Below are 24515 nucleotides of genomic sequence, written 5' to 3'. Positions count from 1 at the left end.
GCTCCTCTGCAAAGAGCAGCAGGGCTGTGGGCACTGCCTGCTGCTGCTGACATGAGCTGAGAGAAGGCAGGGAGAAGTGGAAGGCAGTGTGGAGTGGGAGGACAGAGGAGAGCTCCTTGTGGGGGAAATCATCACAGCCTTTGACATGGTAAGTCTCTGGCTGTACAGCAATATTATTGAGGTTCCTGGAGGGGTCTTCTGAACCCAGCCCATCCCATGACTGATAGGCTTTTTAAGAATTGCTCTCCCTCTTCTTCTAGTGCATAAAAGGAGGAGATCCTTTAGAGCAGGGATTCCCTGCCACACAGTCAGAGGAACAGGGCATACTGCTCCCTCCTGCCAGGGGCAGCTGCATGGGGGTGAAGCCTGGGTGTGCCCTCAGGTCTGTGCAGGGCTATAAATCAGACAAGTTCAGAGCAGTGATTCTGCTGCCTGCAAGGGTCTCATCGAGCTGCTTTATCCTCACTGTAGTCTACAGACAGCATTAGCATCACCTGTGTGGCCTCATGGGAGTTTATCTGACCTGCTCCTTAGGACCTGCCTGCACAGAGATGCCCCTGGCAAGTGCCCTGTCCCAGGAGGTTTCCGTAGGGTAGAAACTGAGCACACAGAGGGTGGGAAGGGGTCTGGGAGCACTGACCAGGAAAAGCTGTTGGGACAAAGAAAGAGCTGCCAGCAGGGACAGCTCCAGGCAGCAGAGATGGGCAGGGAATGAGAGGCAACTGCTAACAGAAACATCATTTGTGAATGGATTTAGGCAAGCCATGGTCAGTACTTTTGATGCTGGCATCTTCCTCAGAGCAACCCCCCCATGTCTCCTCTCCCACCCAGCCTAGCCTCTGCCCTGAAAGATATGGAGTCGAGGGCATGAGCCATCTCCTTTGCAGCCAGACCTCCTGCAGAGGAGAGGAACCTCTCTCTTTCCACGGACCCATTTCATGCTGCCTGACAAAGCAGCTGAGAGTGACTGCCCTGCAATGCTGCCACCTGCAAGGTGGCATGCCCAGCTGGGTAAGGCTTTCCTGAGTTCCCGTCTGTCTCTCTTTTTCCTTGCCTCCTTCAGCAGCAGGATCATGGGGTTGCTCCTTCTTTCTCCTCCTGTCCACACTGCTCCTGTTCTTGCTCTCAGGTCTCAGGGGTGGGGTTCAGACATGAGTGCTGCAAGTTGTGCAACAGAGGGATCTGCATGGAAATGAGATTTCCCCAGCCCCCTTCTGACCTGTGGAGCTCTGGGTTTGGGAAATGAGCTGATCCTCCCTTAAGGAGAGCCCATCTTCAGTCCTAATGGTCCTTTGACCGTTTCCCTGTTGGGTCCTGCTGGGCTGCGAGCTGCCCTCTAGAAAGGCACAGCTGTCTCATAGCATCTCTGTGATATCTGAGAGAGAAAAGAAGAAGGTGCAGAGATGCTGAGAATATGGAAATGATGGTGGGAGGCTGTATATGGGCATCTGAAAAGAGCCCTGTGTGTCCTTGGCTAGAAGAGGAGTGTGGAGACCTCCCTCTGGTGCTCTGAGAAAAGCAGAGAAGGTTGGAGATCTGCATTTTGAAACTGGATTTGTCTGCTCTCAGCAGTGGCTGGTTTCTTTCTAGGGCTACATATGAGTGTGGCTCATGCTCCAGCTCAAAGAGATGCGAGCACAGGACAGCTGGGAACAGGACTAATGGACAGACTAGTTGTCCTCACTCTGCAACAAGGAACAGTGAATCCGTTTTTCTCAGGACTCAGTAGAAATGCTGAGGATTCCTACCTTCAAGGAACACTTCCCAGGGGTGATAAGGATATGCAGAAGAGAATAAACAATCTTTAAAAATCCCTAAAACTTTTTTTTTTCCCCTCAAACCTCATTCTTTACAATTGGGAGTGCAGACACTGAAAAGCCCTTCTACATACAGAGTGGATTTCACCTGACAGAAATTGTCTTCTGTTCCCACTGATGTACAGCAGGAGGGACTCCTGTGGAGCCCATAGGCAGAGGTCCCTGCTCCTCACAGCAGCACACTCAGCCAGTGCAAAGTGGAGCCCAAGCAAGGGAGCTGCACAGAGATCCTCTCAGTAAAGAGAGAGGCAATGTGGGGGTTTGTATGAGAACTGCAATTTTTTTTCTTTTTTTTGTTTGAAAATTCTCTCCGAACTTCTCAATATCTTTTCTTCTTTGGAGAGTCCCCCACGCCTGGTGATAGCAAAATGTCCAACAGCAGCTCCCTCAATGAGTTCCTCCTCCTGGCATTTGCGGACACGCGGGAGCTGCAGCTCTTGCACTTCTCGCTCTTCCTGGGCATCTACTTGGCTGCCCTCCTGGGCAACGGCCTCATCATCACAGCCATAGCCTGCGACCACCACCTCCACACCCCCATGTACTTCTTCCTCCTCAACCTCTCCCTCCTCGACCTTGGCTCCATCTCCACCACTGTCCCCAAATCCATGGCCAATTCCCTGTGGGACACGACGGCCATTTCCTACTCAGGATGTGCTGCCCAGGTCTTCCTGGTTGTCTTCTTGTTTGGAGGAGAGTATTCTCTCCTCACAGTCATGGCCTATGACCGCTATGTTGCCATCTGCAGACCCCTGCACTACGGGACCATCATGGGCAGCAGAGCTTGTGTCAAAATGGCAGCAGCTGCCTGGGGCAGTGGTTTTCTCAATGCTGTCCTGCACACTGCTAACACATTTTCAATACCACTCTGCCAAGACAACACAGTGGACCAGTTCTTCTGTGAGATTCCCCAGATCCTCAAGGTCTCCTGCTCAGACGCCTACCTCAGAGAAGTGGGGCTTCTTGTGGTTAGTGTTTTTTTAGTCTTTGTGTGTTTTGTTTTCATTGTGGTGTCCTATGTGCAGATCTTCACAGTCGTGCTGAGGATCCCCTCTGAGCAGGGCCGGCACAAAGCCTTTTCCATGTGCCTCCCGCACCTGGCCGTGGTCTCCTTGTTTCTCAGCACTGTCATGTTTGCCTACCTGAAGCCCCCCTCCATCTCCTCCCCATCTCTGGATCTGGTGGTGTCTGTTCTGTACTCGGTGGTGCCTCCAGCAGTGAACCCCCTCATCTACAGCATGAGGAACAAGGAGCTCCAGGATGCCCTGAGGAAAGTGATTTCATGGCCATTTTTCAGCAGTGGTAACATTGCCATTCCTCTCCACAAATGACTCCCACAGTATCCCATACCAGGACTGAATATTGTTTATTCACTTTACTTTTATTATGGCTATTGTTACTATTATTAGTAGTATTTGTACTCATGTTGCTGCACAAATGCTTGGGTTCATTTCACCTTTACTGAGACTGCTCTGTCTCAGCTGGTGCCCATATAAAATTGTACCCAACACTGGATCGGAGCTGACTCCCTCACAGTATCTCTGTAATAAAGTAAGTTCTCCTCAGTGCAGTGCTTGAAGGCTGGCTCTTCTTCCAAAGCTGGTGTCAAGAGTAGGCCCAAGGAAATTATGACCAAAGCGGCTGCTGCTGATGGGGTTCTCCGTGGGTTCAGGAGCAAAAATCATGTAATAATCTCTTAGAGACCAAGGACTGGATTTAGGACTCCCCCATCAGTGTCCAGTGGCAGTGGGGGGGAGGCCGGTGGAGTGGGACACCTCTGGATGTGCATACCTAAGGCAGTACCACATGTTAAGGCCCAGCGTCAGATACCTGTCCTTCTGGAGGGGAAGCTGGAGCTGCCAGGAGAGCACAGGGGATCTTCTGGGACAGCGTGTGCCTGGTGTGGGTAGTGAGGGAAGCCTCACAAAGGGAGAGATCCTCCAACGTCAAGTCACCTAAAGGTGAAGTGCTAAACCCAGGTATCTGGGAGCAAAGGAGGACTCCACAATCTCAGGAGAGGCTGTGAGGACCCAGCTGGCACAGGGAAGGGAGCCTGGAGAGAGATTCATGTCACCCTCTGTGAAATAGCAGGGCCAGGATCTAGAGGCACCCCTGGACACAACTAGCACCCTTGGAAATGCTCCATAGTCCCTCCAAGACCTGCCACGTCTGCATCCCCATGGAGGGACTAGAGGCTTTGATCCCCATTTGGTTGGGTCTGATTCCCACCCTGACCAGCACGGCCAGTGCAGAGTCCCCTTGTAGCCCCGGGGCCTCACAGCCCGCTTGCTTTGCAGAGCAGCACTGTCAGCTCGGGGTCCTGCAGGGAGAAGAGGGGAGGGGTGTAGGAATGGCCAGCGAGATCAGAGGAGGGATTGGGAGAGATGAGAAGGAAGTGGAACTGGGCTTGAAAGTGTCTTGGAGAGAAAAATGCCAACTTTTAATCCAAGACAACATTCAGAGTGTGGGTACACTACAGGGAGCTCTTGGTGCAGAGCCAGAAGTCCTTGCTGTCCTGGCCTCCACATGGCCTGGGAAGTGCCTGAAGAAGGAATAATGTTCCCCACCCTCCCAGCTCATAGCGCCATCGTGCCATCATCCCTCCTGGTGGATGGCACCAAAAAGAAGGCTGTCAGTAGCTGTGGTTCATGGATTCAGCACCAAATACACCATGGGGATCATTAAAACGCAAAAAGCCCTGATGAACCGCCTCTCTTCCTGTGATTTTCTTCAAGTCTTGTATGGCCAATTGGAGAGGTGTCGGGAGTGTAGCTGAAAGATGGAGACTTCAATAGTATACAAGTATTTCTGCTTTGAAAGGGTTTTTTTCGGAGTACTATTTTCCAGCTTTCAGAATAAGTGGCAGCAACATTCTCCAGCTGAGACTGATCCAGAGAGTCTCCTCATGAAGTCAGGACATGTAGGAAAAGCAGTGTCCTGGAGGTCAGAGCCTGCATGGACAATCTTCCTCCCCATCTCCCCAATCCTCCCACTGCTCTCATCAGCCAACTGGGACTTCCATCACTCTTGTTAAAAGCTAACCTTATTCCTCTGAAGTCTGCAACTGAATGTTACAGCTCATAGGCCCCAATTCCCACCTACCTTACCTAGAAAAGTAGCTGCAAATAGACAAAGAAGCTTTTTCTTTTAGTAGAAAACAAACAAAGAATAAAGCATGATATAGTTCCATAAAAAATTACACTCGCCAGTATGCTCATTCCAAGCTGCCTCCAATGAGGTGCACTTTCCACAAGGGATAGCCTGACTAGAAACCTTTTGGATAGATAGGAAACAGTAGATGTAAACACAATTAATGCCTTGGCTAACGGGACAGACTGCTGAAAGACAGATCAAGCTTTAAATGTCCTGAAGTGGACCTCAGCAACTAGGTATCTGAATGAACCAAGAGTAAGGGAAGGAGGAAAACTGGAAAACATGGGAAGTTACGATGTCCAGCTAGGGTGCTGGAAAGGTGATGGTAGAAATTGTCCATTTAATCAGGGCACGTGGAAACAGAAGAGGGAGCCACACAGCTCCTGGGGGTCCCAGGCCATGCCGGGGGTGGTGCTGCTCTTGGGGATCTCGGACTGGGCAGTGCTTCTGTACAGAAGTCTGGAAAAGGCTTGATGCGAGGCCCTAGCGAAGAGGGATTTTCCTGGGTGCTCAGAGACACCCACACAGGACTTGGGACATGTGGAGGGAAACCCATCCCCCCCACACCAAACACTTCCTGGGACCTTCCTGCGTGCTTGGGCCCAGAGCAGGAGGGGGTGGAGGAGACTGCCACATCCCGGACTAGCCTCCATCAGGCCTTCAGCTCCACAGTGTGTCTCAGCTTGAAGTGGGCTCTCTAAAGCAACACTTCCGTCATTTGAAGCTGTGCCTCTGGACGAAGGGCAGAGACCTCAGGGTGCAGAGCTGGGGCTCACAGCATCACAGAGCGGGTGCCACAGGCTGAAGGAGCAACCCACACAAGTAGGTGAGTCCTTCCTTTTGCGGTGACTTCAAAAGCCCCATCTCTGACAGTATTCAAAGGGGATGGAGTCTCCCTTCTGCATGAGTCACTCCAGGGCAGAGATGAGGAAGAGCAGGAAGGCTGGTTGTAGGGACCTTCTCAAGCTTCAGCAACTGCAGCGCTGGCAGCTGGTCACCTCAAAAATTTCTGAATGAGCCCAAATGCAGGTCCCAAAGCACTGCACTGCCTTACAAGCTCTGCACCAGAGCCTGGTCACCAGCCCTGCAGTGTGTGGCCATGTCCTGAGAAGCGTGGGATCAAAACTGTGGGAGATCCAGGGAGACAGGGATGTACAGCCCAGAAGAGAGCTAGGGTCCCAGGGAGGGGCCAGGGGTCAGGGACTGTACCCAGGGGAGAAGCGCTGCCTCAAGGTCATGCTGAGAAGCCCATGGATCAGCTGAGCCCCAGAGATGAGAAATGGCTTTCCCCAGGCTCAGTCAGAAGGAAAGCTGGGCAAAATTCATGGGAAATGAGAAAACTTCTCCAGATTAACTACTTGGCCTGCCCCATTGGCTTTGGAGCCTGTCAGGGACGAGGGTCCTGGATAAAACTGCCTGGATGATGAATGCTAAGGGCATGTTTGCTCTTTTCTGGTGTATCATCTCTATCTTAAGCACCGCAGACCAAGAAACCTTGCTGAGGACTTCTAAAAACAAAGCCTGCTTTGGGGCCTCAGGGAGGAAGGCTACATCGTGTCCCATACTGTCCTACATCCTACTTCTACAAAAAGAGCAACCCACAGTAGTTATCAGTTTTGAGGCTCACCAAAGCATCTCAGCTTGTGGCCACGCTTTGTGCTGTTTCATCCCACATGACTTTTCTCCTGTCTTGCCAAACCCCAAAACAACTCTCTAGCCCCAGGTTGCTATACAGGTCTGCCCAAGGCAGAGACCTGCCAGTGTGGGCACGCAGAAGTGACCTCTGCAGTGCCCCATTTGAGATATTTCACAGCCTTTGGCACCATCTGGAGATGTTCCAGGATTTATCAGAAATTTTTGGAAAATGACTGGAGTGAAGGGAGGTGACTGCTTTCCAGGATGTTAGAGGAAATCTCTCTGCTCTCTCCCTGGCTGTGCCATCTCCATGGCAGTGACCTGCTGAGCTCCCAGGTGACACAAGCTGAGGTCACAGTGGGATGTGCTGCATCACAGGGAGGTCTCCCCGGTGCTGCCATGGCAGTGCCCTCTTTTGCCTGTGAGACCTGGACACTGCTGGGCACTGCTCACGTGCTCCCCACTGCTGTCCCTTGGAGTCGCTCCATGAAAAGGAGGAAGGACAGGAGGCAGCGGGGCTATGCTGGAGCTGCTTGCTGACAGGCAGAGGAACAGGGACATGCTGGAGAGGAGTTTTGGGGACAAGATGGGAAGGGCACCCTTCCTCCCCATCTGGAGAGGCACACTGATGAGAAGGCAACAAGTGAGATGGAGGGCTGCTGGACCCAGACCATCACCTCAGACCACACTTCCTTGTTCCCAGCACTCCTGCAGCTCTCCACTGAGGATAAGGGCTTTGGGAGCTCCTTGCTGAGGTTTCACACAGAGGCTGTTAACTCAAAAACGGCTGTGGGTCCCGGGCTGTGAGGGTGGCTGGACAGGGCTGGGGGCTGCCACGAGAACCCTGCCTGAGGGTCCTGCCTGGCTCAGAAGACAATGTGGCAGCCAGGACTCCTGGACCCTGGGGATGGGGCTGCCCTGAGCCCCAAGGCTCCTGTGGGGCCAGCTCCATCCCCTCATGGCAGGAGGCAATGAATATCCAGGATTCCCTGGGAGTGGGTCTCCCTTTGGGATCTGGCTCTGGCAGGAAAGGGGTCCTGTGTCCTGGAGGCTGGGGTGTCCTGCAGCTCCTATCGGGCTCTCAGGAGCCTGCTGGAAATGCCATGTTGGATATAGATGTAAGAACCTTGTAAGAACCCCAAGGCATCTACTTGTTTGGGAGAACCTCTCTTCCTCCCCCCTGCATCCATTTATACTTGCAGCTTGGTACAGCATGTTTTGGGCTCAGAGATGTTGTCCTCTGATGGCCACAGCCCCTGTCCTCCTGCAAACTGGGGTCAAACCTCTGCACCCAAAAGACAGCCTGTTTGGGGGAGCAGCTTGGAAACAGGTGGGGGGAAACAGGGGAGGGGAAGAGCTGCCCGCCGGGTCACACAGGACTGCAGCGTTGCCATGGCATCACCCACAGTGCTGCCCTCCTATTGGCCAGCAAGGGGAGGAGGGCGGCCTGGGTTGGACTGATGGCTCTGTCAGCCAATGGTAGTGCAGCAGGCTGCCAGTGGCCTCGCCAGGGCCTTGCCCCAGGCTCGCTTTGAGTGCGCATGAACACGCACTGTTCAGGACAAGTTATAGTGAGGTAACTGCAGTCTCAGAAGCTCATAGGCCAGTGACAGGTACATGACTGTGAAGGTGCCTGTGAGGTGCCTTCTGGGTGAGAAGCCGATAGGCCAGCAGCAGGCTGTGAAGTGGGGAATGTGCTGGTGAGGTCAGTTGTGTCTCGGTACGTGATAGGCCAGCAGCAGGCCCCTTGCTGGGAAGTGACTTTGAGGTCATTTCCTCCAGAGCAGCAGGGAGGCCAGCAGCAGGCAAGTGGTGAAGAGATGTTTGTGAGCTCACGTCCGACTCAGTGCCTGACAGACTATGTGGAGGCACATTGCTGGGAGAGTCGCTGTGAGGTCACTTGTCTGTGCAAGGCTAGCACTTGGCTAATGGCTTGGGCATTTGCCTGTGAGGTCACTTGTGCCTGAGTCCCTGAGAGGCCAGCAGCAGGCAGATGGGTGTGGAAGCAGATTGTGAGGTCTCCTGGGCCAGAGTACGTAGCAGGCAGCAGCATGTTCATGGCTGGGGAAGGTATTTTGAGGCAACTTGTGTCTCTGAAGCCCTTAGACCATCAGCAGGCACCTGGTGGGGGTAGGGACTTGTGAGCTCACTCTAACAGAGCAGCTGATTGGCCAGGAGAAGACATATGGCTTGGATGTTGGTGGTGATATGATTCCTGGGTTTGGTGAGTGTGCCGGGAGGAGGGATTGACGCCTGCAGAGCTCTACAGCAATACAGAGATGCAACTAATAAATCAAGCGGATGCAGGCATTAAAGAATAGTGAATTAAAACTGTCTAGAAATGGCTGCTTAGCACAACTTCTATAAAACTTGCTTAGCATGAGTAGCTAAATTTGCTGAAGCCTTAGGCCGCACTTGGGAAAAGTAATAAACCTTTACCTTGTTTAGTAAAAAATAGTTCCTCAGAGCTCATTCAGGCTGGGAAGATAAGGAAGCCACACACGGTCTGCGCTCCTGTGTTACCCACTCCGAAAGGGAAGACATCAAAACAATTGAAAAATAAGACCTTGGGAGACAACCACCAGACCCAACAAAAACAGAGGTACAACCTTCATCAGAGACTGCAAAAAACAAAAATGAGGAGAAAAACAGCTTACCTAAGAATGACGATGAGACCCAATGAGGAGCAGGAGACCCCAGACCAAAAAATTACTATTGGTCTACCTACCGCGTGAGGGGTGGGAAATGTAAGTTGAAAAAACTATAATTGCCCAGGATCTGTTTACGTTAGGGTCCCTCTTTGGAGGCACCCAGCTCGAGCTGTAATTACGGCACGCGCGTCATTAAAATTTAATTTGTTTTGATTTGGCTCTGAACTTTACTTGCGAGAACCTAGGGTCGAGCCCTGTCATGGTGGCCAACAAGCCTAATTTCCATAACATTAATGCACATGTCTATGTCTAACACAAGTGTCTGGACTTCCTTTTCTAGTCAAGGAAGAGAAATAAGTTGTCTCACTGAGAGGTCTTGAGAGACTTTTCCTGGTGACCAGCTAATGCTCCAAAAAGGTTCTCGTAGGTCCTGGGTCACATTTCCCAGCCCCACATGGGCACACAGCCACCCCAGGGCATCTCAGGCAGCAATAGCCTCTATCTGTGGGCAAACGAATAAAGGCCTGAACACTGACTTTTAGTCATAAGGTAAAACCTATTCAAAAAATAACTCTATGCAAGAGCTGAAAAAAATCCCCATCTCCACAACAATTTTTTTATCAGTTGGAATGGATTTTTTATTTCTTTTTTTATTGTATATATTTATTATATGCACATATATATATACACTTACAGTTATTCATTCCCGGCTGTAAGAGAAGCCTGTACGAGCAAGAGTAGACAGACCTCCCAGTGGTGGTTGTCCACACCAAGGGGAGACAAATCCCAGCTGAAGAGCCCCTGTGGCATGGGAGCAAGTCAACAGGAGAAAACCCTCCCTGCTGTCCTCTGGATGAACACAGGGCATGGGTTTAACCATCATGGGCGGGATTCAGCTCCCCTGAGGGCAAAACGTACATGTCTGAGCTTCAGGAAAGAAAGACTGGAGAGGATGGAACCACCTACTTAGAGGTGCAAACAACGCAGGTAGAAAACTCACACCCCAGGTACTGAGACACAAGTCACCTCACAGACTGCTGCTCCTTGCCTATCACTTGCAGAGACAGAAGTGACCTCACCATCACCTTTGTGGCCATATGCCTCAGATGGGCCTTTGAGCTTTGGAGCCCATTAACCCCTCAGAAACCAGTACTCTCATCATCATCTTCCAACCCTAATTGCCTGCTGCTGGCAGGTCAGCTTCTCAGAGGCACATGACCCAGCTATGTGCCAGCTGCTATGCAGTCAGGGACTCAGGCAGAAGTGACCTCACAATCACATTCTAAACCATGTGCCTGCTGCTGGCCTATCAGACACTCAGGCAGAAGTGACCTCATAGACAGTTTCCAACTCCTGTGCTTGCTCCTGGCCCATCACCAGCAGACACACAAGTCACCTCACAGTCCCCTGCAGGGTCATGTGCATGTAGACCTAAGGGCCTACAAGCTTCTGAGACACAATCTTCTCCTAAAATACAGTCATGATACCACAGCTGTTTGCACTGCCGCTCAGAGGGACCTTGGCAGGCTGGAGAAATGGGCACAGAGGAACCTCATGAAGCTTCACAAACGGAAATGCAACATCTCGCATGTGAGAAAGAGTAACCCAATGCACCAGGAAACACTGGGTGCTGACCATCTGGAAAGCAGCTTTGCAGAGAAGGACCTGGGGGTGCTGGTAGACAACATGAAGTAGCATGAGGCAGCAACATGTCCTCATGTCAAAAGAAAGCCAATGGTTTCCCAGCCTGCACTGGGAAGAGTGTTGCCACCAGGGCGAGGGCTCTGTGCCTGCTGTCTAATCAGGTCCTCAGGCACAAGTGACCTCAGAAGCACATTCCCATGCTGTGAGCCTGCTGCTTGCCTATCACGTTCTCCAGGATAAGTGACCTCACAGGCACTTCCACACACCGGTGCCTGCTGCCGGACCATGATCTTCAGAGACAGAAGTGACATCACTGTCATCTTCACAGCCAGGGTCCTCCTAGTAGCTTAGGAACTTCCAAGACACAATTCACCTCATCATAACTTTGCCACCCATCAGCCTCTCAGTGGCCCATCCACCGATCAGGTACAAAGAACCTCACAAACAACATCCAAGCCCACGCACCAGCCTTTCAGCTTCCTGATGGACGTGACCCAGCTCTGTGCCTGCTGCTGTCCAGTCAGGGACTTGGGCAGAAGGCACCTCACAATCAATATTCAAGTCATGTGCCTGCTGCTGGCCAATCACCTGCAGAGACAGGAGTGACCACAAAACCTACATTCTAGCCCTGTGCCTGTTGGTGGCCTATCAGGTACTCAGGCAGACAGGACCTCACAACCACTTACCCCACAGAGGAATCAAGTGCTGGCCTATCAGCTTTGCACATACTTGCATTTCTATATTGCTGTAGAGATCTGCAGGTGTCAATCCCTCCTCTGGGCACACTCACCACACCCTGAAGTCACCTCACCACCAGCAGCTGCTGGCCTGGCAGTTGCTCAGGTAGAAGTGACCTCACAAGTGCATGCCCCCACCAGGTGCCTGCTGCTGGCCTGCGGCTTTAGAGACACAAGTTTCCTCAAAATACCTTCCCCAGCCACCAACATGCTGCTGTCCTACCAGCTACCCTGCCAAGGAGACCTCACAAGCAACTTCCACACCTCTCTGCCTGCTGCTGGCCTATCAGGGACTCAGGCACAAGTGACCTCACAGGCAAATGCCCAAGCCATTAGCCAAGTGCTAGCCTTGCACAGACAAGTGACCTCACAGCGACTCTCCCAGCAATGTGCCTCCACATAGTCTGTCAGGCACTGAGTCGGACGTGAGCTCACAAACATCTCTTCACCACTTGCCTGCTGCTGGCCTCCCTGCTGCTCTGGAGGAAATGACCTCAAAGTCACTTCCCAGCAAGGGGCCTGCTGCTGGCCTATCACGTACCGAGACACAACTGACCTCACCAGCACATTCCCCACTTCACAGCCTGCTGCTGGCCTATCAGCTTCTCACCCAGAAGGCACCTCACAGGCACCTTTACAGCCAGGCACCTGCTGCAGCCCCAGAGGCTGCTGGGACAGGAGGGACCTCCGCGTCTGTTCCCAGCCAGGTGCCAGCTGCTGGCCTGCCAGCTGCTCTGTCTGCAGTGACCTCACAAGGGACTTCCCAGGCAGGGGCCTGCTGCTGGCCTAGCAGGGACTCAGAAGGAGATGACCTCACAGTCCCCTTCACAGCCATGTGCCTGTCACTGGCCTATAAGCCTCTGAGACAGCAGCTACCTCATGATAACTTCCCCAGCCATGAGCCAAATGATAACCTATCAGCTGCTCAGGCAGAAGTGAGCTCCAAAGCACATGTCCCAGCCAGGGACCTGCTGCTGCCCTACCAACTGCTCAGGCAGAAGTGACCTCACAGTCACCTTTCCAGCCACAGCTCTGCTGCCATCCAAGCAGCTCATCAGTCACAAGTGACCTCACAATCAACAGCCAAGTCTTGATCCTGCAGCTGGCCTATCAGCTACTCCAGCAGAAGTGACCTCATCACCAGTAGCTGAGCCATGTGGCTCCTACTGGCCTGGCAGCTACTGACCAAGAGCTGATTTGACAATGCTGATCTTGTGGCATAGCTCTTGCAGACAGCCGTGACCTCACTACCCACAGCCCAGGCATGCAGCTATTGCCCCTGCAGCTCCCCCTGCCCTCCCCAAGACTAAGCCAGCTCTGGAATGGCCTCCCTGAGTCACATCGTGACAGCACAGATTCACGTCATCCCCTCACCATGCTCACAGGGCAGCCAAACACCCCTCAGGGACCAGGTACTACACCAAAAAATCAGCACCTACACCTAGCCTATCATGTATTGGTGCAATGGTTACCTCACAGTCCAGTTCAAAGCCATATGCCTGGAGCTGCCCTCAAAGTGTCTGAGTCACAAATGACCTCACAAGCACAAACGGTAGCAATATGCCGTCTGCTTGGTTATCCGGTAATGAGGCACAAGTGACCTCACTATCAGCCTTGAAGCCGTCAGCTAGCTGCTCGCCTGTAACACTCAGGAAAACATCACCTCACAGGCACAGAGAGCAGCTGTGTCCCTGCTGCTGGCCTCTGAGGTACTCAGGAAGAAGTGACCTCACAGTTTGCTCCAAAGCCATGGTCCTGCTGTTGGCCTGTTACGTCCTGAGGCAGGAGGGAGCTCAGAAGCACAACACCGCAGTGTTCCTGCAGCCTGCCTCTCGGGCAGCACTGAGACACGAGGGACCTCACCAGCATCACCAAAGCTATGGACATGCTGTTGGCCCACCAGGCTCAGAGGCACAACTGACCTCACAAGCACAAACGGCATCGACGTGCCTGCTGCTGGCCTAGCTGGTACCGAGTCACAAGTGACTGGAAAAGTGCAAACCTTCACAGAGGAGAAGCTCACCTGGACCACTTGCATGGCCCTTGAGTACGCTGTTATCACTCTGTACAGAAAAGTCATCTGCAAATGGCTTTCATCTCCTGGCAGGATTCTCTCCAGGTCATGGCACATCTCCACTCTGTCACCCTGGCACCAAATCACAAAAGGGAACAATTGCACTTGCGTTTCCTTTACCATCAAGTCCTAGCTGTGACCCTTTGCACTGGAGCACCTACACAATGACAGCAGGAGGCCACTGCCATTTCCAGTGCCGAGGTACAGAGATCAGCTGAGGGAGCAGCTGCACTGGAAAGGGTTCCTGACACTGTCACGTCAACTCAGCACTGCAGCAGGCATTAACCTGATGCCAGACCTCGGCTGTGCCAGCTGGTCTGCAAACACACTGTCTCTGCCCCACAGAGCTGGCTCTTCTGCTAGATACAACCAAGGGCCAGCAAGAACAGATGGAGGCAGGACTCTCGCCACTTGCACACTCCCCAGGCACTGCTCTGCTCGCTGCCTTCCTTTGGCTCCTCAGCTCAGACACACAGGGAAGCTCTTGTGGTGACACCAGGAGGTGGCCAAGGCACTCCAGGCTCACAAGGCAGGTGCAAATGATCAGCACAAGCTCAGGGACAGAGCTGGCTCCTTGGGTGATGCTGCTCCTTTCAGAGGGAAGAAGCCTGCTTTCTTTGGGCAGAGCAGGCTGCTGCTTTCCACCCCCATCCCCTCAGGAACCTCCAGCTAGGGATGGGGGGGATTTTGTTTAGTAATACAAAAGTTACAAGTACAGTGTAGAAGTATTGGAGAGTGCTGAAGGCCTCCTGAGCCCAAAGTAACCTCAGTTCCTTTCCTTCAGTTCCTTGGACAAGCAGCCCCTGTGAAGGGAAAAAGGCTGCAGAGGCTTTGAAACGAGGCCCAAGCAAGGAGACAGCCCCAGACGGGAGGTCTGCTGAAATGCCAACTGTCCTGGCTGTGCAGGCTCTGCAGCAGCAGTCCAGGCTCAACAGCTGGGTTCATACAGCACTGGAGGCTGGGTGCGACGGGCAACCTGGCCCTGGGCACAGCTTCACCCCTCATAGAGCCAGGAGCTGGGAGACTTCCTCACTTCAAGCTATGCAGGCTTTGGGGCAACTCAGACAAAGGCACTCAAGATGCTGGCATTTAATTATAAGGGTCTTGTATCCATCCTACATGGCACCACAATCTTCTAGGAAAAGGAGGGGGCACAATGGCAATTGCTGAGTGGGCCGGCAGCAACAGCATTTGTGCGACGCAGAATTAGCAGCACAGCAGAGGTACCAGGAGGTGAACACACACCCCAAGGCACCCATGGAAGCCCGGCGCATCTATGGAAGCCTTTGCATCCATACGTAGCCTCATCTCATTCACCTGCAGCTGCTTTCACACAAGGCTCACAACATTGGCAAAGATATTGACAGCTACAGGGACACGCTCTGGCATCCAGCCTCCATTCTCAGGGGCTCCAGGCCTGCACAGGGAACCTACATGAGTGGAGCAACCTAGAAAGAAAGAAAAAATCAGAGTGTTATCATCAGTTCTGCTGGCCTTGCAGGATCGCAACAGTCAGGGGCAAATGTCTCCCCTCTATGCTGGGCTGTATTTGTGAGAGCACAGCCAGCAGGGCCACTGAGATGTTCTATCCCTCTTTTCAGCAGAGGGGAGACCATGTCTGTATACTGGCTCCCGTTTGGGCTCTCCCATTCTGCAAAGGCACTGACACACAGGAGGGAGTCCAGCACAGGGACACCAAGATGGTGCAGCCTGGAGCATGGGGCATATAAGGAGAGGCTGGGAGAGCTGGGTTTGTTCTGCCTAGACAAGAGAAGGCCAAGGGGTATCTTCATGCTGTGCACAACCACCTTATGGAGGGCACAGAGAAGACAGAGCTGAATTTTCTTGGAGGTGCACACTGATAGCATGAGAGGCAACAGGGACAAATTGGACAAGGGGAAATTCTTCTTAGATGTTAAGAACAACCCTTTTTCTCCATGAGGGTGGCAAAATTGTAGCACAGGGATCCAGAGAGCTTCTCAGATCTCCATGCTCAGAGATAATCAAAACTGCACTGGAAAAGGCCCAAAGATACCTCCTCTGCCTTGATCAGGGCATTGGATCCCCACCTCCAGATGTCTCCCCCATTGAAGGCTCAAGGAATCTGCTCTTCTGAGACTCTTGCCAAAGGGACCAGCGGCTTTGGAGATGCCACCTCCACCGCTGACCAAGGACAGGTGTCTCAGAGCCACCCATCACCCTGAGAGGCCTGACTTCTGGTGAGGTGGCATCTGCCCTGTCTGCAAGGGTCTGGGGAGGCACAACGTGGAGAAATGGCTCTGACTGCTTTGATTACCAACCCATCTCTCGGATGGATGGGAGTGGATTAAGGTCTGAGAAGGGAAGATGCAATGAGGTTCCAGCTTCAACAGAAAGCCTTCAAGGAGTGAGAAGAGAACTTTCTCCAGCAGAGTCAATAAAATCCCAAAGACTCACAGAAGCATCAAGACCTCCAGAAAATGCAAGCCTGAACCTCAGCTGACAGAAACCACCAAACTGTGAGCATCCCTGGCTCACACCAGGATGCTCCAAGGAGGGAACACGGTCACCAACAGTCCTCACCCAGGTCTCCCAGAAGGACTCCGTGATGGCAGGCTGGGCTCTGGGAACAGAGCACTGCTCTCTGCAGCCACCTTCTCCCATGCTCAGCAGCAAAACCCTGGGGCCAACACCCAGCTCCACCACAGGGCACCCCACACTGTGACACGTGGCTACCCCCGCACCTCACAGAGGGTTCCCAGCCAACACGTGCCTCTGCATCAGCGACACACAGGGCACAGCACCACACATGGCAGCAGAGAACCCACAAGCACCCCAAAGCACAGAAAGCCCAATTCTCCAGCCCTTCAACTCCCTTCTAGTCCTCCAAGGCCTTGCAACAGGCCCTGCCTCTGAACAGCCACTCACAGCCCAGGGCCTGCTCACTTCCCACCTCCAGGAAGCAGAGGAGCAGGGCTCTCACAGGGGCTGATCAGGCAGCTCCTGCCTCTTGCTTGTGCCTCAACTACTCTGAAAGCCTCTCTCAGAGCCACTCGGAAATGCCGTTTTCAGAACAGAAGAGACCCCTGGGAAGGGCCCCTCGCAAGGACACCAGCAGCCTGCTCAGACTTTGCCCAGCAGCTCCCAAACGCAGCTCTGAGCAGCACCTGGGGGCTGTGGTGGCAGCAGCAGCTCAGGGAAAGGCTGGACAAGGGGTCTGCGACCCAGGGCAGGGGCAAAGCTTCCTGCCCCCAAACCCCCCAGCCGCCCCGGCCCAGCTGCTCAGGGGCAGCCGGCACGTCTGGCTCGCAGGGCAGCTGCCCCGGGGCCAGGGCGCTTTGTCCCGTGCTCCCGGCCCCACCAGCCCCTGCTGCAGCTCCGGGAGGAAAGCAGCCCCGGGGCAGCACCGCTGCCCCCACCCCGGCGGGAGGGCACCCGCCGCCACTATCGAGACATGCCCAGAGCCCCGCTCCCACCCGCTCCCACCCACCCCCTCGCTCCCGCTTGCCCCCTCACTCCCGCTTTGCTCCCGCTCTGCTAGAACCTCGTTTTTCAATAGTGGCTGCTGATTGGCTGACAGAACCACCAGTCAAACCCATCCCCACCCTCCTCCTCACACCAGCCAGTAGGAGGCAGCACTGGGGCGTTGCCGTGGCAACATTGCAGCCTCCTGCCCTGGTGACCAGCTCTGCCCCTCCCCCTCCCCCTCCCCCCCACCCCGTGGTGGGGCACCATGTTGTGGGCAGCAGCGCGGGGCGCGGCGGGGCCTGGGGGCAGCCTAGCACCCTGTGCCCGGGCAGTGCAGGGCCCCGGGGCCTGGCCACTGCCCCGCAGGGGCTGGGCTCTGCCGCAGGGGCCCCACAGGGCTCCTGGCTGCCCTGCACCTGGGGGCCGTGCCGGGTGCGGGGCAGCAGCCCTGGGGCCAGTGCTGGTGCCAGCCCTGGTGCCAGTGTGGGGGCCCTGGGCATGGCCACTGCAGGCCACCCCAGCCTCTGGGATGCAGCACCCCTTTCCTCTCAGAGCCAGATCCCAAAGGGGGACCCACTCCCAGGGAAACCTGGCCCTGGATTGCCCCCACCCCCACAGGATCCTGGGGGCTTAGGGCTGAGCCCCAGGACGCAAGAGTCCTGGCTGCCACATTGTCCCCCCAGCCAGTCAGGACTCTACAACAAGGCTCTCTTGGCAGCCCCCACCCTGTCCAGCCACCCAAACAGCCCAGGATCCACAGCCCTTTTTACAGTTAACAGTCTCTGTGCAACCCCTCAGGAAGGAGCATCCAAAGCCCTTACCCTTGGTGGAGAGCTGCAGGAGCGCTGGGAACAAGGAACGGCAGTCTGGGCTGATGGTGGTGGTCCATCAGTCCTCCATCTTGCTTGTCCTCTTGCCCTTGGCTCGCCTCTCCAGATGAGGAGGAAGGATGCTCTTCCCATCTCATTACACAAAACTCCTCTCTGATGTGCCCTTGCTCCTCTGCCTGTCGGTGAGGGGCCCCAGTGTGGCTCCCATCCCCTCTCCTTGCCACGGAGTGGCTCCAAAGGGCAGTGGCAGGCAGCACATGAGAGGTGCCCAGCAGTGACCAGGCCTTGCAGGGAAGTGAGGGTACCCCTGTGGCACTGGGGAGACCTCTGTATGAGGTGGCACATCCCACTGTGACCTCAGCTTATGTCATCGGGGACTCAGTAGGTCACTGCCATGCAGATGGCACAGCCAGGGAGAGAGCAGAGATTTCCCCTCACATCCTGGAAAGCAGTCACTTCCCTTCACCCCAGTTATTTTCCATAACTTGCTCATAAATCCTTCAGGAATGTCTCCAGATGGTGGCAAAGACTGTGAAATATCTAAATTGGGGCACTAGAGAAGTCACTTTTGCGCCCCTGCACTGGCATGTCTGCCCTGGGCACACCTGTGCAGGAAGCTTCAGGGCTGATTTAAGTTTTGGCTTTTTTCAAAGCCAGGATCAAATCCATGTGAGATCAAACAGCACAAAGCATGGCCACGGGCTGAGATGCTTTGGTGAGCTTCAAAACTGGTTCTTGCTGTGGGTTGCTCTTGTTGTAGAAGTAGGATGTAGGACATTGTGGGAGAGGACAGAGCCTTCCTCATTTAGGCACCAAAGCAGACTTTTGTTTTCAAAACGCCTCGGCAAGCTTTCTCTGTCTGTGGTGCTCCAGATGAAAATAATATGCCAGAGAAGAGCAAATGTGTCCTTAACACCCATCATCTGGAGGGCCAGGCCAGGGAGCAAATCTGGGGAAGTTCTCCCTTTTCCCATGCATTTTGCCCAGCCTTCCTTCTGGCTGAACCTAACCTGAGCCTAAGGAAAGCCACTTCTCCTCCCTGGGCCTCAGCTGGGCCTTGGGCTTTTCAGTGTCTCCTCAAAGCAGTGCTTTTGCCTGGGGGTTGCTAAAGCCTCTGGCACCCTAGACATACCCAGCTGCCACCCAAGCACCTGGATCCCTGGATCTCCCACATTTTTGACCCTGGCCATCTCAGGACATGCCCACACACCACAGTGCTGCTGCCCAAGCTCCGGTGCAGAGCCTGGAAGGCAGTGCAATGCCTCAGGACCTGCATTTGGGCTCATTCAGAAGTTTGTGAGGTGACCAGCTCCCACCTCTGCAGCTGCTGAAGCTTGAGAACGTCCCTACAACCAGCCTTCCTGCTCTTCCTAGTCTTTGCACAGTCCTGAGTGACTCTTGCAGAAGGGAGACTCCATCCCCCTTGAATGCTGACAGAGATGTTGCTTTCCAAGTCATTGCAAAAGGAAGGACTCATTTACTTCTTTGGGTTGCTTATCCAGGGTGGCACGCTCTCTGTGATGCTGTGAGCCCTGCTGTGCACCCTGAGGTCTCTGTCCTTTCTCTGCCCTGTCTCCTGGGTGTCTACCCAAAGTCTTGCCAGTGCACCAGGGCCATGGGAAGTGTTGCTTTAGAGAGCTCACTTGAAGCTGTGACATGTTGTGGAGCTGAAGACCTGACGGAGGCTTGTCTGGGATGTGGCCATGCTCCCAAACCCCTCCTGCTCCTGGTCTGAGGGGCCAGGAAGGTCCCAGGCTTGAGAGCAGGGGGTTTGGTGTGGGTGAGATGGGTTTCCCTTGACATGCCTGAGTCCTGCCTGGGTTGCTCTGAGTGTCCAGGAAAATCCCTCTTCCCTAGGGACTTGCATAGGGTTTTTTCCAGACTTTTGTACAGAAACACAACCTTGTCCAAGATGCCCAAGAGCAGCAGAGCCCCCAGCATGGTGCAGGACCCCCAGGAGCTGTATGGCGCTCTCCTCTTTTTCCACGTGTCCTGATTATATTAACAATTTCTAACATCCCTTTACAGCACAGTATCTGGGCACTGTAACACTGTAACTCCTTCCATTACTCTTTGTTCATTCCCATACGACACTGTTGATTTGCACTGTGGGGAGTTTAAAGTTTGTTCCTCTGGGCAAGTCCTTATTCTGTTTCTATCTAGCATTTCATGTCTATCCAAAACATTTCTAGCCAGGCTATCCCTTGTGGAAAGGGGACTTCATTGGAGGCAGCTTGGACTTAGCATACAGTTCAGGAGTGTAATTATTTTTCAGGAAACTGCATCATGCCTTTTTTTTTTTTCTGCCTTGTAATTAAGAAAAATTCTTCTGTGTCTATTTGCAGCTCGTTCTCTAAGGAAAGCAGGTGGGAAGTGGGGCATATGAGCTGTAACATTCATTTGCAGACTAAAGTGGAGAAAAGTCTGACTTTAACAGGAGTGATGCAAGTCCCAGGTGGCTGATGAGAGAAATGGCAGGGTTGGGGAGATGGGGAGGAAGAGTGTCCATGCAGTGTCTGACTTCTGGGACACTGCTTTTCCTACATGTCCACACTTCATTAGGAGACACTCTGTATCTATATCATTTGGAGAATGTTGCTGTCACTTATTGTGAAAGCTGAATAAGACTACTAATCCTAAAAACCTTTAAGAAATACCTTTATATGATGTTCTAACTGAAGTCGCCATCTTTCAGCTACTCTGCTGAAACCACTCCAATTAGCTATACATTACTTCAAGAAAATTACAGGGAGAGAAGTGGTTCATCAGGGCTTTTTGCATTGTAATGAGCCCCATGGTGTATTTGATGCTGAGTCCATGAACCTCAGCTATTGCGAGGAGATTGAGCAAAATGTTCAAGTCAAAGTCAGAAGCAAATCCCCAACTTTTGTAGAGCATTAATAGATCTCACTGAGGGCCATTACCAGCAAAGACTCACTGGAGGCTGATGAGAGCAGAAAATTGTAGTCACTGGTTACAGGTAGGCAAAGGAAATGTGCAGGTGGCTCTGATGCAAAGTGAAGCCTTCATTTGTTCTATAGAGCAAAGCAGCCAAGCATGGACACTGAGACCCTGGGAAGGGAGATGCTTTCCCTCATGCCTTGCCCAGGGCTCCTCCTGGGGCAGTGTGCGGGTGGGGGTGTGCAAGGCTGAGTGCAGGACAATGACAGGACATCTCCTGGGGTCCCTGGGGGGACAAGGGGACAACGAGGCCCCAGTGTCTCCTGGCAGGCCCTGGTGGCAGAGACAACAGCCGTAAGACAAAGACCTCAGTTCTGTCAGGGCCCTTCAGCCTTTGCAGCACCCTCGGCCATCTCCACCACAGGCCGACGTACACTGTCCCCCTCCTGCTCCTGTGTCCCTGCAGACTGTAGACACCCAGCCTGCTTCCCCACCGTGCTCTCACCCTGGGTTCTCTCTCCCTTCATTGCTGTCTTTCATCCTCAGTGGCTGTTCCCTGGAACACAAAGCCATGGGCTGATCACAGACTCCCTCTGGGTGACCTGTTGCACCACAGCACCACCCTTCAGGTAATTTATTTTTATGCTACTGGCCAGTCTGAACTTCCCAAGCTGCAGGTCTGAGCTTGTTTCCCCTTCCCATGCTTCTTCCCACTACCAAGAAAAGTTCCGGGGAGCCTGGGAATCGGACACACCAGTGCTGAGTTGAGGGCGACAATAACTGCTGTTGACTGGGAAGCCATGCTCCTCCTAATGCAGCCCTGTTGATGTCTGGCCTTATTCACAGTGAGCATGCACCACTGGCTCCTATGGCATCCCTTGCAATACCCAGGCCTTCTCCTCAGGCCATTCCTCAGCTGCTCACATCCCAAACCGCCCTGATACATGGGGTTATTCTTCCCCATGTGCAGGACTTGCCCCTTCTCTTTCTAAAACATCATGAGTTTTCTGTTAGCTGAATCCCCAAGTTTCTCAAGGTGCCCCAGACTGAAGCTCAGTGCAGCAGCTGTTAACGTGGAGTGCAGATGGCTCAGCTTGAGTTGTGATGCCCCTAAGAAGACAATAGCAGAAGGAATTGCAGGACACTTCAAGTACTAGAAGGAAGTACTGGTTTAATGGAATTGCTGACCTAGGTAGGAATTACCATGGCAACCATCTCAGGAATGCCTAGTGAGGGTACAAAGCAAGCACAATGAGGGTCTGTGAGGAGACGGTAAAGAGAGGTGGGCAGTTTGTACGGGAGGTTATGAGGCTGGTAAGAGGGTAGAACTTGGAAGGAGTAAAGGAGACAGAAACACAATAAAGGGTGAAACAAAGGAGTGATCAGGGCTGTTCAGGGGTATGTGTGAAGCAGCCCTGCCTCTGCCCATCTCTGACTGGAGCAGGAGAGGCAAGCTGATTCATCTGATCATAGTGTCTGACTTACTTCCATGGTCATGAGAACTGAGTGCTTCCCCTAACACTGACAAGAATTGACCCAGAGGGGAAGGAATCATGGAGTCTTTCAGGCTGGACAGGACCTCAGTGCTCACTGCTGGGTCAGCTTTGGGGGCAGGCCAGGTTTCTGAGGCCTTGATCCAGTCTTGAGAACCTCCAGGGAGGGAGATGGCACAGCTTCTCTGGGCAACATGTTCCAATGCTTGACCATCCTCTCAGTGGAAAAGTTTGTCCTTCTCTCCAGCCTGTTCCTCTTTGGTTTTAACCTATGGCTGTTGTCTCTCATCCTTCTGCCATGCACCATTATGGAGAGCCTGTCTTTGTCTTCCTGAGGACCTCCTTGTATGGGGGGGGGGCTTTGTATTGGGGGGGCCAAAAACTGATGCAGTATTGTACATGTTGCCTAACAAGTGCCCGGAACAAGGGGCTAGGCACTTCCCGTGACTTCCTGGCCATGCTCCTAGTCATACAGCCCAGGATGCTGTTGGCCTTTTTTGCTGCCCAGGCACACTGCTGTCTTACATTTTGTCTTCTGCATGCCAAAATATTTGTGTCCATCTCAGCAGAGCTGCTGCATGGCCACTCAGTCCCCAGCCTGTCTCTCTGCAGAGTGTTGGTCTGTCCCAGGTGCAGGAGCCTGGCATTTGTCCTTGCTGAATGTCATGAGACTCCTGACAGCCCTTTCCTCCTGCCTAAGTCCTAAAGGGTGTGCAAGTAAGCTGTGGGAGAAAGCGTCAAAAGCCTTCCTAAAGTCAAGGTAACTGACGTTCACTGTTCTCTGTCCGTCCACAAATACAGCTCTTGTAACATAGAAGGCCATTAGGTTGGTGAGGCATGATTTACCCTCAGTAAATCTATGCTGACTGTTCCCTGTCACCTTTGCCTTCATTCTCCCAGAAATGGGGCCAGAGATGACTTGCTCCATGGCATTTTTGTGATCAAAGTGAAGCTGAACAGCCTGTAGCTCCCTGCAGTGTCCTTTTGACCTTTTCTGAAGATGGATGCAATATTTGCCTTTCTCCAGGCATGGACCTTCCTGAGCCTCCACAGCTTTCCAAGATGATAGAGAGAGGCCTTGCTAGATAGAGACCAGCTCTCTCAGCATCCTTGGCTGCAGCCCATCCAATGCCATAGACTGGTGCTTTTGCAAATAATTCCTGACTCTACCCTCCTTCATTGTGGGTTGTTTTTCTCCTTGGGAGTCCTTACTGTAGGCACAATGGTCTGGGAGACCTTCCTGGTGGAGAGAGACTGAAGCCAAGGGATTGAGTTCCCCACACCTATCTGCATCAGCTGATACCAGATTCCTTGCTGCATTCAGCCATGCACCCACATTTTTTTAAAGCTTTGACTTTCAGTGAAGCAATAGCAGATGATCTTCCTGTGTGTGCCATCCCTTGCAACCGTCGATCCTAGAGGAGCTTTGGCTTTCCTAACTACTTCCCTACTTCCTTGGACAATATTTCTGAATTGCTGCTTTGCAGCCTCTCCCTGCTTCCCATTCCTGTGTGTTGCCTCTTTGTACTGTTGTTCAGTTGTGCATTTAGCCAGCCTGTCTCCTGAGATGTCTACTTGTGCTCCTGGGTATCAGAATGGGCCATTCTTGAGCTTGGAGGATGCTGCCTTAAAGACCGGCCAGTTTTCTGAGCTCCTTTGCCCTTCAGGGCTGCCTCCCATGAGATTCCTCAACCAGTCTCCCCAGTAGGCCCAAGTCTGCACCTCTGACATCCACAGTCTGGACTCTGCTCCTCTTCTTCCCCGCTCCCCCCAGGAGAAGACCCTCCACTACCTCGTGGCCACTGCAGGCAAGGCTGACACTGATTATCACATCCCTGGTCAGTTCTGCCTTCTTTGCAGGTCCCAGGTCCAGGAGAGTGTCACCCTTGTTGACCTGCCTGGCTTAACTGTGCTGGGAAGTTGTCCTCCACACCCTCCAGAATCCTCCTGGACTCTGCACCCTGCTGCATTGCCCTCCCAATGAATGCCAGGGAGATTAAAGTCTCCCCATAGGAACCGAAGTCTGTGATCCACAGACTTCCTCAGGTTGCTTAAGGTTGCTTTTGTAGTTCTGCAACAGCTTGTGCATCTCCCCTTCCTCTTGTTTTGTGGCCCAGGCTTTGTGCCTTTGTGTAT

The 24515-nt window shown here is 53.2% G+C and overlaps 1 protein-coding gene across 1 annotated transcript; it reads left to right on the top strand.

Annotated features, from left to right (window-relative positions):
• Positions 1-2566: 2566 nt before the first annotated feature.
• Positions 2567-24363, top strand: LOC135326159 (olfactory receptor 14A16-like; the record flags this gene model as incomplete). Its single annotated transcript, XM_064504007.1, has 2 exons — positions 2567-3028; positions 24154-24363. Coding segments are annotated over 2 exons (672 nt in total), but the record flags the coding sequence as incomplete, so codon positions are not given.
• Positions 24364-24515: the final 152 nt, after the last annotated feature.

The sequence above is a fragment of the Dromaius novaehollandiae genome, unplaced genomic scaffold (assembly GCF_036370855.1).
Source record: "Dromaius novaehollandiae isolate bDroNov1 unplaced genomic scaffold, bDroNov1.hap1 HAP1_SCAFFOLD_37, whole genome shotgun sequence".
Lineage (NCBI taxonomy): Eukaryota > Metazoa > Chordata > Aves > Casuariiformes > Dromaiidae > Dromaius > Dromaius novaehollandiae.
Note: the sequence above shows the minus strand (reverse complement) of the source record. Positions and strands in the feature narration are given on the sequence as shown.